Raw genomic sequence first — 17,090 nt, forward strand, 5'->3', positions numbered from 1 at the left:
GGAAAAACAAAGGGTGCTAAATCTCACTCATCAAATAAATATGAATTTTTAAGTATTTATTTACTTGAATAGATAATATCTACCCATGGTGAAAATGTAAGCAGTTTAAAAGATATTACATAATGTAAAGGATGTATCCTTTCCCATTTCCCTTCTTGGAACCAACCACCATCAGCAATTTCTTATGTATCCTTCTAGAATTATATTATGTGTATGCAACATCATTAAAGTATAAATATCCTCTTGTTCAGGTAAGTGGGAACACATTTACTCACTTCTATTCACATGTAGTTTGTTTTTAGTGTTATTATTAGTTTGTTTTTATTGCTATTATTAACAATACAGCAGGGACCATCTGTGTTCATGTTTCTTTGTCTACATTTGTAATAGTATCAGATCCCTAGAAGTAGAATTGCATATAAAGCATTATGTGCTTTTAAAATGTTTATAGCTAGGGGCGCCTGGGTGGCTCAGCGGGTTAAAGCCTCTGCCTTCGGCCCAGGTCATGATCCCAGGACCCTGGGATCGAGCCCCACATCGGGCTCTCTGCTCAGTGCAGAGCCTGCTTCTCTCTCTCTTTCTCTGCCTGCCTCTCTGCCTACTTGTGTGCTCTGTCAAATAAATAAATAAAATCTTAAAAAAAAATAAATAAAAATAAAATGTTCATAGCTAGAAATCCTTGGGTGGCTCAGTCAGTTAAGCATGGGACTCTTGATTTCTGGGCTCAGGTCATGATCTCAGGGTGGTGAGACTAAGCCCCGCCTTGGGCTCCACCCTCAGCTGGAGACCCCTTGAGATCCTTTCTCTCCCTCTGTCTCTGCCCCTCCCCACACTGCTGGAGCTCAATGACTCTCTAAAAAACTGTGTTATGGGGGTGCCTGAGTGGCTCAGTGGGTTAAAGCCTCTGCCTTCCACTAAGGTCATGATCCCAGGGTCCTGGGATCAAACCCCGCATTGGGCCCTCTGCTCAGCGGGTAGCCTGCTTCCTCCTCTCTCTCTGCCTGCCTCTCTGCCTACTTGTGATCTCTGTCTGTCAAATTAATAAAGAAATAAAATTTTTAAAAAAAATAAAAATAGGGATGCCTGGGTGGCTCAGTTGGTTAAGCAGCTGCCTTCGGCTCAGGTCATGATCCCAGCGTCCTGGGATCGAGTCCCGCATTGGGCTCCTTGCTCCGCAGGGAGCCTGCTTCTCCCTCTGACTCTGCCTTCCACTCTGTCTGCCTATGCTTGCTCTCGCTCGCTCTCTCTCTGACAAATAAATAAAATAAAATCTTTAAAAAAAAAAATAAAAATAAAAATAAAAAATTTTTAAAAATCTCTTATGAATAGCTACTTCTAGTTGGTGGGAATTCAGATAAATCAAATATTTTTGTTTTCTTCTTTTTGCCATTCTAGATTATCTAATGTTTTTATTTTTATTTTTATTTTAAATATTTTGTTTATTTATTTGACAGAGATCACAAGTAGTCTGAGAGGCAGGCAGAGAGAGAGGAGGAAGCAGGCTCCCCACTGAGCAGAGAGCCCGATGCGGGGCTTGATCCGAGGACCCTGACATCATGACCTGAACTGAAGGCAGCAGCTTAACCCACTGAGCCACCCAGGCACCCTCTAATTTTTTAAAAATTATGAATATGTGTTGTGTTGGCCCCTTGAGAAGATAACAAATATGAATCAGGCTGTTTCAATTTAAAAAAATAAGAAGTAAAAACTCAAGCCCAAAACATCAGTAAGGACAAGATAGCAAAGACATGCCATTTTAAAAAAAGATTTTATGTATTTACTTGAGAGAGAGAACACAGGAGGAAGGAAGGGCATAGGGATAAGGAGGAACAGACTCCCTACTGGGCAGGGAGCCCCATGTGAGACTCGATCCCAGGATCCCGGGATCATGACTTGAGCTGAAGGCAGACGCTTAACCGACTGAGCCACCCAGGCACCCCAAAGTTGTGCTTTTTTGAAACATACTTATTTTAACTTATAAAGAAGCATGGGGCTATCACAGGAGCGATAAGTAACAATTTCAATAGTGTTCAGTAAGCTTGGCAAGGTATAGTTATGTAATATAAAAAGCACATGTCAGGAATGCCTGGGTAGCTCAGTGGGTTAAACCACTCACTCCTGATTTCGGCTCAGATCATGATCTCAGGATTGTGGGATTGAGCCCGGTGCTGGGCTCTGTGCTCAGTGTGGAGTCTACCATCTTTCACCCTCTGCTCCTCCCTCTGCTCTCGCTCCTGAATAAATACATACTTACATAAATAAGATCTTTAAAAAAAGAAAGTGTATGTTGGGGCGCCTGGGTGGGTCAGAGGGTTAAGCCTCTCTGCCTTCAGCTCAGGTCATGATCTCAGGGTCCTGGAATCGAGTCCTGCATCGGGCTCTTTGCTCAGCGGGGAGCCTGCTTTTGCCTCTCTCTCTGCCTGCCTTCTTGGGGTTTCTCACTCTCTATCAAATAAATAAATAAAATCTTAAAAAATAAAAATAAAAAAATAAAGTGTATGTCAAAGTCACTGTTGACATTGGAGCTATTAATCAGTAGATACTTAATGGCTCCAAAGAGTCTGTCACTCATTTGTTGATCCTTGGGGGCCAAAATGTTATTATGATCTGGAAATCCTGAGTTTGGTAGTTTCCTCTTCCTGAAACACTCCTGTCCCATAATGACGAGAAGCATTATGTAATCTCCTTTTTAAAAAAATGTGAGTTATAAATAGTTATTAAAAGCCTTACATATTCAGTTATTTTTCTGGCCCAGAAGCCATAAAGAAAAAGATTGCCCAATTTGTTTTCTTTTTCTTTTTCTTTTTTTAAAGATTTCTTTATTATTTTAGAGACAGAGAACACAGTGGGGAGGGGCAAAGGAAGAGAATCTGGAGCAGACACACCCCCACCCTCTACCCCCACTGAGCAGGAGAGCTGCGTCCCATGACCATGAGATCATGATCTGACCCAAAATCACCAGTGGCTTGCTCAACCAACTGAATCACCCAGGGGTCCCACCAGATTCTTTTTCAAATTCAAAACTTCCTGGAGTACCTGGTGGGCTCGGTCTCGGTGGAACTCTTGGGACTCTTGATCTCAGGGCTATGAGTTCAAACCCCACATTGTATGTAGAGATACCTTTTTTTCTAAGATTTTTTTTTGGACAGAGATTGCAAGTAAGCAGAGAGGCAGGCAGAGAGAGAGGAGGAAGCAGGCTCCCCACTGAGCAGAGAGCCCAATGCGGGGCTCAATCCCAGGACCCTGAGATCATGACCTGAGCCGAAGGCAGAGGCTTTAACCCACTGAGCCACCCAGGCACCCTAAGTAATACTATTTTTATAGATGAGGAACTGACTGGATATGTACTGACAGGATAGTACAGATGATGTACTGACAGGATAAATTAGTTGCCCAAGGTTACAGTAGGTGGTAGAGCGATTTGAACTCAAGTAGTCTTGTCTCCAGAGCCATACTCTCAATCAACCCACTGCAACATTTTTACACACCAAGGGCATATAATCCTTTAAAATTATGTAAAATTTACTGTGCTGTTGTTTTTTCATTTCACCAAGAACTAACAAAGACTATCTTGGAGTGGAATCAGCATAGACTAGGACCTGGGACCAACTGCCTTCAGTAAACCAAGGAAGTATTCAGCCCTTTAAAAAATTTTTTATTATTTATTTATTTATTTCTAAAGGTTTTATTTATTTATCTGACAGACAGAGATCACAAGTAGGCAGAGAGGCAGGCAGAGAGATGGGAGGACAGGCTCCCCGCTGAGCAGAGAGCCTGATGCAGGGCTTGATCCCAGGACCCTGAGATCATGACCTGGGCTGAAGTCAGAGGCTTTAACCCACTGAGCCACCCAGGCGCCCCATATATTTTTTTTAATCTTTTAACTAATCTCTACCCCCAACATGAGGCTCGACCTCCCAACTCCCAAGATGAAGAGTTGCATGCTCTACTGACTGAACGAGCCAGGGGTCCCTCTTTTAGCACATCTTTGCACACAGGTATGAGCACTGTTTCGAAAGAAATGTATTAAAAGAAACCCTGCTTTTACTGGATTTGAAGTAGAGGGCAAACATTTTCTTAAGGGGCCGGTGTGGTACTTTCACCACAGGCCGTGGCAGAACACAGGTCTCTCTCTTCCCATGGGCTCTTAGGCATCTAGACTAACAGCGCAATTGAGAACTGTATCTCTTGCAGCTAGATGAGGGACTAACTCTAGGAGGATAAAGAACATTAAGTTGACTAGGTGATAAACATGAGTTATCTTGGAGGGGCGCCTGGGTGGCTCAGTGGGTTAAAGCCTCTGCCTTCGGCTCAGGTCATGGTCCCAGGGTCCTGGGATTGAGCCCCGCATCGGGCTCTCTGCTCAGCAGGGAGCCTGCTGCTTTCCTTCCTCTCTCTCTTTGCCTGCCTCTCTGCCTACTTGTGATCTCTGTCAAATAAATAAATAAAATCTTTTTTTTAAAGATTTTATTTATTCGGGACGCCTGGGTGGCTCAGTTGGTTAAGCAGCTGCCTTCGGCTCAGGTCATGATCCCAGCGTCCTGGGATCGAGTCCCACATCGGGCTCCTTGCTCAGCAGGGAGCCTGCTTCTCCCTCTGCCTGCCATTCTGTCTGCCTGTGCTCGCTCTCTCCCCTCTCTCTCTGATAAATAAATAAAATCTTAAAAAAAAGATTTTATTTATTCATTTGATAGAGATAGATCACAAGTAGGCAGAGAGGCAGGCAGAGAGAGAGGGAAGCAGGCCCCCTGCTGAGCAGAGAGCCCGATGTGGGACTCGATCCCAGGACCCTGGGACCATGACCTGAGCCGAAGGCAGCTGCTTAACCCACTGAGCCACCCAGGTGCCCCAATAAATAAAATCTTTAAAAAAAATGAGTTATCTTGGATTCAGATACATGAATACATCTTTATCACCCCTCCTATCCCTTTCTAGAACATCCCCAAAGCAAAACCCCACTCCCAGTCACATTTCCCCCCCGGCATTGCCGGTGTCTTACCAGTGGTCAAGAGAAACGAACAGGAACCACACACTACAACTGGCCTCAATTTTGTTCAATGTAGAGCAAGGTTTGAGGCCACAAGTGATGAACTCATTTCCCAAACTCATTTCCCACACTCAACTGAGAGCACGGGTTGTTGAAGACCAACACACAGAGAGCATTTTTCTCGGTCACATTTCAAGTGGTGTGCAGAGAGGATTTGCTAAACCATGAATTCATAGGGAACCCCCTACAGAAGAGACCCTGAGAAAATTAAACAGCGTAAGTTTTATCTTGAGATCCACAAGACAATATAAAGCAGCCAACTGTCAAGACAGTGAAGATTTGGGAGAAATAATACACTGTTCAAGTCCTAATGCCCAAACCACCGCTAGGTTTTTATTCAGTGAAATACTTTTATTCCCCAGGTTTTCTAATCAAGGGTTTTAAGTGTAAAGGAAAGTCCAGGGAAGAATCAAGACTTATCTTCGAAACCTAGCTTCACTAGAAAAAGGCGTTTTCTAACTCTGAATATTCAGCAAAACGCCACCTTAAAAACACTAGTTTGAGGACAAAAACAGTGTCAGTTTTGAGGTATCTAACTCCTAGTTGACAGGACACTTGGATTTGAGTTCTTGGCTTGAACTAAAAAATAGGCATTGAGCAAGTCAACCATAAAATGTTGGGACTGGGGGCACCTGGGTGGCTCAGCCGTTTAACGTCTGCCTTCGGCTCAGGTCATGATCCCAGGGTCGTGTAATTGAGCCCCACATCAGGCTCCCTGCTCTGCGGGAAGCCTGCTTCTCCTTCTCCCACTTCCCCTGCTTGTATTCCCTCTGGCTGTCAAAAAAAAAAAAAAATGTTGTGACTGGAGAGGATATCACCTTCTAGTATCAAGATCCTTCCCATCTCAAAGTGAATGTTGTTTCCTTAAATCTAAAGTGAATTTTCCAAATTCCCAATTTTCCAAATTCCAAAACTCCCGAAAGTTTAACATAGCTGTTTTGCCCTTTCTAGCTCAAGCATTACCATTCTAGGGTGTTGAAATACTGAAAACAGCCCACTAAATATTATTTCCACAGTCCAGTTTAGAACGAAAACCTTGGTTCAGTGCTCCAACTTAGTATTTCATACTCAAATTTAAGTAAATTTCTAGGGCAGAAATTAATAAACTACAGCTAAAACGGAGTTCCCAGAATTATGTAGCAAGCCAGCCACTGTCAGGTATACCTACAGACTGAGGCCTGTTTCTAGGCATAATGTATAGCTTTGTCATCACATGCCTCTGGATGATTTAAGATGTTCCTACTCCCATGGGTGCCTGGCTGGTTCAGTCCGGTGTGTCTTTGGCTTGGGTCATGTCAGAGCGCTGGGATTGAGCCCCAGGACAGGACTCCTCAGCAGTAAGCCTACTTCTCATTCTGCTTCTTTCCCTGCTCTGCTGTTCTATCTTTAAGTTCTTGTTCTTACTCCTAACAGCACACTTGAAATCACGATTTTGCACCAGAAGTTATTTTCCTACTAGTGTCAATTTGGGAAAACCCAAGAGGGCTTCCAACTTCTCCCCCTTACATTACACTCCCTTCAACTCCCAATTTTGTCCCAAGTTGAAAACTGCTTTCATTCTTAAGTTCCCCTACAGGGTATTGTGAATGCAGGAGAAAGAACTTAAGTTATCCTTAACAATGAAGGATACCCTCCCTCTCATCCAGGTAAGGTTCTTATTCCATTTTATTGGAAACATGTTTTATTAGTATGGATGTGGAAGAACTACTTGCATCTGGCTGGCTCTCTAGTGAAGGTTTTTCTCAAGTCTCAGCTCATTTGCTGTTATTTTACTGGTTCTCCTTAAAAAAAATGTGAAGTTATTAAGGACCAATGAGGCACCTAGCAGTTGGCAGAGCATGCCATTTGATCTCAACAGCTTTGAAGAGTTCAAACCCCATGTTTAGGCAGAGCTAACTTTTAGGAATCCCCTTCATTTGTTGCCTAAGACCAAAGTCAACAAGTTGCCTTGATCAGGTCATTCCTCAAACCCAAATTCTTCCAAATCTGTTGGCGGGGACTCCACTTGGTTTGAAGCTCATGCACTGCAGAGAAATTAGGGTTTCGTAATCTATGGTCAGAACCTGAATGGAAGGCACTTGACAGCCAACAAGAGCAGTCAACCAGTAATCAAAATACTTGATGACACACCTTAGCAGCCTCAACCAAAATCTCCTCTCTGTAATGCTTCATTAGCTTTGTTTACCACTATTTAAAAGATAGTAATTAAGTTTGCTTCCCCTCAGCAAGCCTCCATATTTAGCAACTTTTAATTGTGCAATACTTATGAAATGGTTCCCCCGTACATCAAGATCACTAAGACAGACCTTGAATAAAGAAAAAATTCCCCGTAACACACCCTTTTCTCAACCAAAATGACTTAGTGATGAAACTGACTTTTTGAATGCTAAGTCCCTTCTTTGAACATGGTTTTAATCAGGTAATAGTCCCCACACCACTACATAATTTCACGACAGACACCAGATATGCTACCATGCAACGAAACTTTTATTAACATTTTGAACAGCTATTGAGAAAACCAGTGACTCAGTTATTACTGAAACTGGTAATTTCTAAACTTAAATTGGGGCAAAATGGCTATAGTGCAGAGCAATGCCATCATTGGGCACTATGAATTCAAAACTGAAGAATTAACAGCCACCCCTCAGACGGAGAACCAGGTGGAGAGTTGACTCTTTCTGGATGTTGTAATCAGAAAGAGTGCGGCCATCTTCTAGCTGCTTGCCAGCAAAGATAAGCCTCTGCTGGTCAGGGGGGATGCCCTCCTTATCTTGGATCTTGGCCTTTACATTTTCAATGGTGTCACTGGGCTCCACCTCCAGAGTGATGGTCTTGCCGGTCAGGGTCTTCACAAAGATCTGCATGCCACCCCTCAGGCGCAGGACCAGGTGCAGGGTGGACTCTTTCTGGATGTTGTAATCAGAAAGAGTGCGGCCATCTTCCAACTGCTTGCCAGCAAAGATAAGCCTCTGCTGGTCAGGGGGGATGCCTTCTTTGTCTTGGATCTTGGCCTTCACATTCTCGATGGTGTCACTGGGCTCCACCTCCAGGGTGATGGTCTTGCCGGTCAGGGTCTTCACAAAGATCTGCATGCCACCTCTCAGCCGAAGGACCAGATGCAGGGTGGATTCTTTCTGGATGTTGTAATCAGAAAGAGTGCGGCCATCTTCCAGCTGCTTGCCAGCAAAGATAAGCCTCTGCTGGTCAGGGGGGATGCCCTCCTTATCTTGGATCTTGGCTTTCACATTTTCGATGGTGTCACTAGGCTCCACCTCCAGAGTGATGGTCTTGCCAGTCAGGGTCTTCACGAAGATCTGCATGCCACCCCTCAGGCGCAGGACCAGGTGCAGAGTGGACTCTTTCTGGATGTTGTAATCAGAAAGAGTGCGGCCATCTTCCAGCTGCTTGCCAGCAAAGATAAGCCTCTGCTGGTCGGGGGGAATGCCCTCTTTGTCTTGGATCTTGGCCTTCACATTCTCGATGGTGTCACTGGGCTCCACCTCCAGGGTGATGGTCTTGCCGGTCAAGGTCTTCACGAAAATCTGCATTTTGACCTAGATTTTAAGAGGAAAAAAAAAAAGAAAAAAAAAAGCGTAACATCTCAAGATCTTTGTATTAGAGGGGTGCCTGGGTGACTCAGTGGGTTAAGTGTCTTCACTCAGGACACCCACTTAGATCATCAGAGTCATGGGAGAGAGCCCTAGCAGAGTCAGGATCTGTGCTAAACATGGAGCCTGCTTGGGATTCTCCCCCCTTCTCCCCACCCGCCTCTGAAGTAAATAAATCTTAAAAATCTTTCTATTACCCACACCTATAACCCATTCTCCAAAACGAACAACTTCATCTTCCAAGTGTTTGAACCACGTTAACATCGCTCACAACCCCCCCCCCGTAGTATTCCTGAATCAGCCGCTGAATGAGAAATTTAATCAAGGCTTCAACTTAAACGAAAAAAAAAAAAAAAAAAACCCCAAAGGTTTACATCCAGAACCTTACTCTACAGTCTTCTAAATAGTCTTCCCCCGCACCCTTTGAATTTCCCCAAAAGATACGTAGAATTAAAAAAAAAACCCGAATCTCGGTAAATAAAAATTACCGTCTTAAGAAAAAAGTGAGGTGGGACCCTTTCGCCGCGCGGGGATTCAAAACTCAAGACAGTTCTGGAAAGCACACTAAACTACCTCTTTTCCTCCTTCCCCCGCTGAAGCAGACGCGATGGAATCTCCATTGGTTAAGTGTCGGTTGGTCTCTGTGGGCGGGCGCGCGCGCCAACCGCCCCCGCTCCCTCCACGTAAACAAGGCCCACTCTTCCGGAAAGGCCCGGCGCAGCAGCGCCGCGTCACCTCACCCTCCCCTCCCCCAACCCCTTTCCCTGAGGCGCCCCCCCCACCTCCCAATCCGTCAGCCTGGTCTCGCTTGGAGCCCCTCTCCACTCCTCCTAGGTCTCGAAAGACACCGGCCAGTACCTGTTAGCGAGTGAAGGACACTGAGCGCAATCACGTCGACTCACTCAAACGCCAAGACACCCACACCCGACAATGCCAGCCGCTCCTGAACGCTGGCGGCTCCGCGGGGCTGAAATTTATGCAGCGTCTGTTGCGTCACTCATCACTACCTACGTAGCCGCCGTGTCCGTACGCGGCTAAAAGTAGTTCGCGCGGCCCCACCTCCCGCGGCCCGATTAGGCCCTTCCACTGAGCCCCAAGTTCCTCAGAGCCGAAGAAAAAACCCTGAAAAGTCAGCTCCCCTCTCTTCCAGGCGACCCTTATCCTCCCTTAGGAAAAAGTAGGAAAATTATCTGGCGGATGGATTTGAGTTAGGGGACCTTCCTCGAAAGCTCTCGAAACTTCCTTGCAGCGCCGGCACTGATTGGTGAAGCGGGTGAAGGCGAGGCCGGCGCTGATTGGTGGGATACGCGGCGGCTCGGTTGTTGCTGGGCTCCAAACTGGGTGGGTTAGCGCCGACGTTGCTAAGTAACTCAGTGCGCGTGCGCCACAGAGGCGCGCCATTGAGAGAGAGGGGTACTTCCGGCCGGTGGGGGAGGAGGGATAGTTTGCTCCCGCCTCCGAAATCCCAAACCCCTCTAAGTCTTAGGTTTTTCCCGCGTTAGGTGGGGAAAAGGGTCTTCCGCAGCGATTTTCCGGGGGCGGGGGCACCCCGGTTCGGGTTCGGAGGCGCTCAGGAGCGGCGCGGCACGCCGCTGTGTTTTGTCAGTGTCTGCAGCGGAAGCACACCTTCCCACCCCCATCTTAACGCGAGCCCGTACGGCTGGTTTCATTTTTCGCCGTTGGTTATAGCAGAATGAAGGAGCTTTAGTGCCACTTTTTTTTAGAGTCAGAATGCTTTTGTCTTTTTCAGTTCCCGAGGAGAATCCGTACGCTAGACTCTGGGGTCGGGACATGTGGGGTGGGGGGCCGGCCTCCTTCCGTCCCCCGCCCCGCCCCCCTCCAAGGAGGCCCAGAGGGACTCTGCTCGGGCTCCCGGTGACCACGACGGTGGGCAGAAACCTGCAGTCTCTTTCACCTCCTTGCTGTTTCCCCGAACTCTGGTTGGGGGGAAAAAGAGAGCTGCGGATCGGGAAGCCGAAAACCCGCTTTGGGAGACGAGGAATTCGTGTACAAGAAAGTAGTGTTTTTCCTCTAAACGTGCGACCCTGTAAGGTGGCATTTCCCAGCTACGACCCCTCTAGCTGGTTTCCCTACGCCGTGGGTGTGGCCCCATGTCCCGCAAGGAGATAACCCGAGGAACGCCACTAAGGCAGGGGCGTTGGGTCTGGGTGACACGTGGCCCCGAGTCTGAGTCATGGAGCTGGGGGTGGAAATAAACAAGCAGAGGGTTGTTTGTGGCGCAATAACCAACCTCCCTAAGTGAGGAGTAGTCTGCAGATGAGCACGTTAATGCAAATCAACGACAATACCCCTCAGAAAAGGTCGTCAGTCATTAAAATACAGCGTTTCTAAGCGTCCTTTTCCAAAACGGTGTCCGTGAGTTAACAGTATAGACAGGTAAATGACGAGTTTGACAACAGCTTAAGTTAAATGAACTCAAATTGGGTAAGGTCTGCTTACTAGAATAACAGATAAAAATGTTTCTTTAAATTAATTTTGGATTTGGAGGTCGATGATGAAAATTTTTAAATTTTTTTATTTGTTTTTTGTTAAACTTAGAATGAGTCTGAGTTTGTGTCACGAACTGGCAGCTTCTCCTGAGTCATTGAGTTTGGGTGGTAGAATAATCTAGAACGGAGAGCTCCTGACGGATAGGATGACATCATTTGGGGGGTTCTAGCAATTGCCAGAACCAAGTTAGTCATACAGCTTCCTGGTTTAATGTTTTCCCAAAGTGGGGCATTTGGTAACCTCAACAAAGCAAAATGTTTTCAGAAGGAAGACAAGTGGTGTCCTTGTAAAACAAGGTGAATTTTTTATGGTCTGTTTATAAGTGAACATTTTAGTCATAATGTAATTTCCGGCAGTGAATTGTAAAAGATGATTTGTAAACAAATTAGAGAATAGAATGACAAAATCCCAAAGACCAGGAATTTGATATTTTAGCACAATACCTGGCATTGTGTTCAATACATGTTCAGTGAATGTTATGCAGTTTTACCTTTGTTCAATGGGGGGGGGGCACCCCAATTTAGTGACAGCCTCAGGCACCAAAATACAAAGCTAAAAACCAGAGTTAATTTTCCACAGAGAAAATGTTTTTTTGCGTAGGCAGTTCCTTTGGAAAAAAACAAAGATTCTAAGTAATTTCACTTGGCTAGATGTCTTTTAATAAAAATCTGTGCGAAAACTGTGCTTCCAATGATAAATTCACAGTTGTTTTCTTGACATTATCATCTGATATTTAAAATACAGAGTTAATAAGTGGTTTGTCATTTCCTCGTTTGGCTATTTATTTCAATAGAATTATGAAACTCCTGATTCATTACCAGCAAGTTAGAAACTGTTATTGAATGTCCACATGAACACAGGGAGAATGTCTGTATTGTCTTTACATTTGGGCCTTAAAATTATGAAATCTGTCCAATAAAACATAGCTATTTGAAAATGTTTACTATGGGGCACCTGGGTGGCTCAATGGGTTAAAGCCTCTGCCTTTAGCTCAGGTCATGGGCTCAGAGACCTGGGATTGAGCCCCGCCTGCTTCCTCCTCTCTCTCTGCCTCTCTGCTACTTGTGATCTCTGTTAAATAATAAATAAATAAATATATTTTTAAAAAATGTTTACTATGGAATATTACATAAATGAAAGTTGGAGATAATAAATATAACCAACCACATAACCAACACCCAACTTTATTAAATCCAAACATTTTGTTACTTGCTTTAGCTCCCCCACCCCCGGCAAAAAAACCAGCATACTATAAAACTTATCCTCTTTCCAGTTTTAAGTGTACAGTTAAGTAGTATTAATTATATTTCACATTACTGTGACTTGTAGATTTCTAGAATTTTTTTCAACTTTTAAAAAAAATTTTATTCATTGACAGAGAGCACAAGCAGGGAGGGGAAGCAGCAGAGGGAGAAGCAGGCTCTTCTGTTAAGCAGGGAACCCAATGAGAGGCATGATCACTGGGATCAGGACCTGAGCAAAAAGCAGACTCAACTGACTGAGCCACCCGGGGGGGGGGGGGGGGGGTGGGGGGTGGGCGGGGGGGGGGGGCGTAGAGTCTTCTCTCGAAGCTGAAACCCTGTATCCACTTAACAACTACTCCCCATTTCTCCCTGCCCCCAGGCTCTGGTAACCACTATTCTACCTTCTATGATTTTGACCACTTTAGATGCCTTATAAAAGTGGATTCGTATAGTATTTGTTTTCACTTGGCAACTGGCTTATTTCATTTAGTATAATGCCTTCAGGGTTCATCCATACATGTGACAAATTTGTTTTTTAAGGCTAATAGTCCATTGTATGTATATACCACATTGTGTGTATCTACTTATCTGTCTGTGGATATTTGGGTCTCTTCCACCTCTTGGCTATTGTGAAAAATGTTGCAATGAATATGGCTGTGCAAATATCTCTCTGAGATCCTGCTTTTAATTCTTTTGGATATATACTCAGAAGCAGGATTGCTGGATTATATGGTAATTCTGTTTTAAGTTTTTATAGTAATTCTGTTTTTAAGTTTTCCATAATGGTTGCACCATTTTACATAACCACAAGCCATGTACAAGGGTTCCAATTTCTCCACATCCTACCAATATTTGTTACTAATGGGTGTGAGGTGATATCTTACTGTGGTTTTGATTTGCATTTCCCTACTGATTTATTATTTTTATTTTTAAAATATTTATTTGAGAGAGTGAGCGCACAAGAGTTGGGGAGGGTCAGAGGGAGAAGAGAAGCAGATGCCCCTCTGAGCAGGGAGTCAACATGGGGCTCAATCCCAGGACCCCAAGATCATGACCTGAGCTGAAGGCAGATGCTTAACAACTGAGCCACCCAGGTGCCCCTCAATGACATTTTATTTATTTTATTTTATTTTTTTAAAGATTTTATTTATTTGACAGACAGAGATCACAAGTAGGCAGAGATGTAGGCAGAGAAAGAGGAGGAAACAGGCTCTCCGCGGAGCAGAAAGCCCGATTCGTGGCTCGGTCCCTGGACCCTGGGATCATGACTTGAGCCGAAGGCAGAGGCTTTAACCCACTGAGCCACCCTCCTCAATGACATTTTAAACTTTTCTTCATTGTGTCTAATAAGTGAAACTTATTTGCTGTCAAGTCAAAGAATAATAGCTAGATGGAGATGGTTTTATAAGTTGATGTGTTGTTTTTGTGAGCTGTGAGAACACTTCAACACACATCAGATTTATTGTGGGAGCTGTCTTGGAAGCAGCTCTTTGCCCCATTTTGGTCGGTTAGTACATCTTCTGATATATAATACAATCTCTGAAATATAAAGGAATTACCCTACCTCACATTTGAAAATGCAGCAAATATGCATGTGAAGTTAGCCTTTATATTAGTCAGTTCTCATAGGTATATATTTACTACAACAGATTTATATTCCATTATAATAATTTTCTCCAAGCAACTGTTTCTGGGCACTGTATGCTCTTGATTTGTGAGTCAAGAAAAAAAAAACACTGGGTCTGCTAGTTCATTCATCCATCCCGCAGACATTTGTTCAGCAATTTCTGGGTGTAGGAAACATTGGGATTATTGACTGGGACAGGACCTGGGCTCCACCCAAGAAAGTTCTGGTCTCAGTGCTAGTGAGGGGATTGGTGAGGACTTAGTGTCTACCTCAGAGAGTTGTAGGGTGTAGTAAGTTCATGCACGTCAAGAGTTGGGAAGCCTGGCACATAGGGAGAGCTTCATGAGTGTTAGCCACTGTTCTCAATCTTGAAAGGCAAAAGGCCTTTGTGGTTAAAATATAAGCTGTACTGTCTGGGTTGGAATCCTGACTGCTGTTTCCTCATTGTGTAACTGGGGATGAATGATGTCACTTCTCTGGGCCTCTGTTTCTTCATCTGTATCGTAGAGTCAGTAATAATTTCTTGCTCATCGATGTTTTGAGGATTATAAATGGACCTGCCTCATAAAGTGGAGTATACAGGTAAAGTGCTTGGAATAGTGCCCGCCGTATAGAAAGCACTCAGGAAATGCTAGCTATATAAAAAAACTGGAAGTACATACAGACTTCTAGGAAGGCCCAGAGGAGGAAGGAACAGTCTGGTGCCTGGAGGAGGGTAGGAGAGGAAGCCAAAGGTTTTGTTGGAGGTATTATTTAGAAACCCAGTCACCAGGAGTAGGTTCAAAATGAGAAGGCATGGCACATTGAAGAAAGAGTGGGGTAGCTGTGCATGTCTGGGATTTAGGGTGCCTACATGTAGGTCCATGGTTTGGGAAATGAGGCTGGAGAAGCAGGCAGAGCTCAACTGTCCAGCAACTTCTGTCCCTTCCACCATGCTGGCCATCCAAGCTTTCTCCCACTTCTGGACCTTTGCACTTGATGTTTCCCTGGCCAAGAGCCTTTCCCATGGCCATTTCTTTGTCATAATTCAAGCACTATAAATATCACCTCCTCGGAGCACCTGGATGGCTCAGTGGGTTAAAGCCTCTGCCTTCGGCTCAGGTCGTGATCCCTGGGTCCTGGGATAGAGCCCCGCATCGGGCTCTCTGTTCAGCGGGGAGCCTGCTTCCTCCTCCCTCTCTCTCTGCCTACCTCTCTGCCTACTTGTGATCTCTGTCTGTCAAAAAATAAATAAAAATCTTTAAATAAAAAAATAAATGTCACCCCCTCAAAGGGGCCACCTCTGCCATCCACCCTTGCTCTCAGAACTCAGTCACAGCACCCTGGTGACTTAATAACAATTTCATGTTTACTCAGTTTATCATCATATTGCGCACATTTTAAAAAAAATCTGCTTGTCTCCATGCTAGAATATAAATTCCATGACGGTACAGGCCACATCTCTCCAATTTATCACTATGTCTCCAAACGGAGCCAGCCAGCATAGAGCCTGATACATAATCAGTGCTCAGTAAATATTTGTTGAAAGAATGAGTGACTAACGAGTTGCCTTATCATGCCAAGGACTTTAGATTCTTTGGGTAGGTGTTTTGTGTGGGAATGACATGATCAGATTTCTGCTGTAGAATGATAGTCTGGTGACATCATAGCAGGTGAACAGAAGGGAGATGAGCTCAGAGACCAGGACTCCGGAGATGGTGGCAGCTGTCTAAGCAGGAAATGACGAACATCTGTAAGTAAGTAGATCAAGTCAACAAAATCCCGCATCCCTAAAGAAAACAGGAAGAAGTGGTAAACTCAAATAAAAAACTGGACATTATTTAGTTGTACTTGATCCTTACTTCAGAAAAGAACCGAGATGACTGACTTAAATGTACGTGACAAAATTAAAAGATAAGAGAATGTGGGAACTTACAACAAAAGAAGAAAGAAGAGAAAATTAGTGAGATGAGGGGCGCTCGGGTGGCTCAGTAGGTTAAAGCCTCTGCCTTCGGCTCAGGTCATGATCTCAGGGTCCTGGGATCGAGCCCCGTGTCGGGCTCTCTGCTCAGCAGGGAGCCTGCTTCCCTTCCTCTCTCTCTGCCTGCCTCTCTGCCTACTTGTAATCTCTGTCACATAAATAAAATCTTTTAAAAAAATAATTAATAAATAAATTAATGAGATGAGTATAGAACATGCTGGCATTAAAGTCTGTCCTTTTGCTAGAGGTGGGCCACAGGTTTAGTGTTTTGCTTTCGTTGTTTTTCCAGACAGCCCCCCCCCCATACTGTATGGAGAGAGACAATTACGTAAATTCATTCGATGAGAAAAACTGTAGTATAGCCATACAATGGACTACTACTCAGAAATAAAAAGAAATGAACCATGTAGACACATAAGAACATGGACGAATCTCAAGATAATTCTGGAAAATGCAAACTAATCTATCAAGAGGAAAAGCAGATCAATGATCAGTTTGGGATGGAGGCAGGAAGAAGGAGTGAGGTGGGATGGGTTATGAAAGGCAGGAGAGGGCACCTGGGTGGCTCCGACCTTAAGCGGCTGTCTTCCGATCAGGTCATGACCCTGGGGTTCTGGGATGGAGGCCTGCATCGGGCTCCCTGCTAGGTGGGAAGCCTGCTTCTCCCTCTCCCACTCCCCACTGCTTGTGTTCCCTCCCTCTGTGTCTCTCTCTGTCAAATAAATAAAATCTTAAAAAAAAAAAAGAAAGGCAGGAGAAACTCTGGGAGGGCGAGGGAAATGTTTACTATCTTGATTTTGGTGCTTGTCTCATGGGTATAAGCACATATCCAAACTTACCGATTTATAGAGTTTAAATATGTACAATTTATCGTGCATCATTTATTCCTCAGTAAAGCTATAATAAAGTTAAATTAAGCAAACATCTGGCAGAGCAAATCCGTGAGATAGCTCAGGTAAATCCTTAAAGAGCACAAAGATGTCTCAGGAAGTGAAAGGAGACTGATTCCAGCAATTAAAAAAAGATTAAAAATGGTTCTTAAAAGATAAATGTCACAGGGGCGCCGGTGGCTCAGTCGTAAGCATCTGCCTTT

General features: G+C 44.5%; 1 protein-coding gene across 2 annotated transcripts; it reads right to left on the reverse strand.

The window, feature by feature from the left end:
• Positions 1-7,513: 7,513 nt before the first annotated feature.
• UBB (ubiquitin B) lies at positions 7,514-10,490 on the reverse strand. Of its 2 annotated transcripts, none has more exons than XM_082705781.1 (2): positions 9,514-10,490; positions 7,514-8,601 (listed from the first exon to the last, which is right to left on the reverse strand). In XM_082705781.1, the coding sequence occupies exon 2, from the start codon at positions 8,593-8,595 to the stop codon at positions 7,678-7,680; it is 918 nt and encodes a 305-aa protein (XP_082561907.1). In that variant the 5' UTR covers positions 8,596-8,601; positions 9,514-10,490; the 3' UTR covers positions 7,514-7,677. The 2 variants fall into 2 exon arrangements, with proteins under 2 accessions (XP_082561907.1, XP_082561908.1); XM_082705782.1 differs by lacking the exon at positions 9,514-10,490 and adding an exon at positions 9,144-9,346.
• Between the last annotated feature and the right edge of the window lie 6,600 nt (positions 10,491-17,090).

Source organism: Mustela nivalis, assembly GCF_964662115.1.
Source record: "Mustela nivalis genome assembly, chromosome: 17".
Taxonomy (NCBI): Eukaryota; Metazoa; Chordata; class Mammalia; order Carnivora; family Mustelidae; genus Mustela; species Mustela nivalis.

What these genes read in the sequence shown, in the direction of transcription:
- UBB (XM_082705781.1), bottom strand. Translation starts at nt 8,595, where the DNA reads ATGCAGATTTTCGTGAAGACCTTGACCGGCAAGACCATCACCCTGGAG.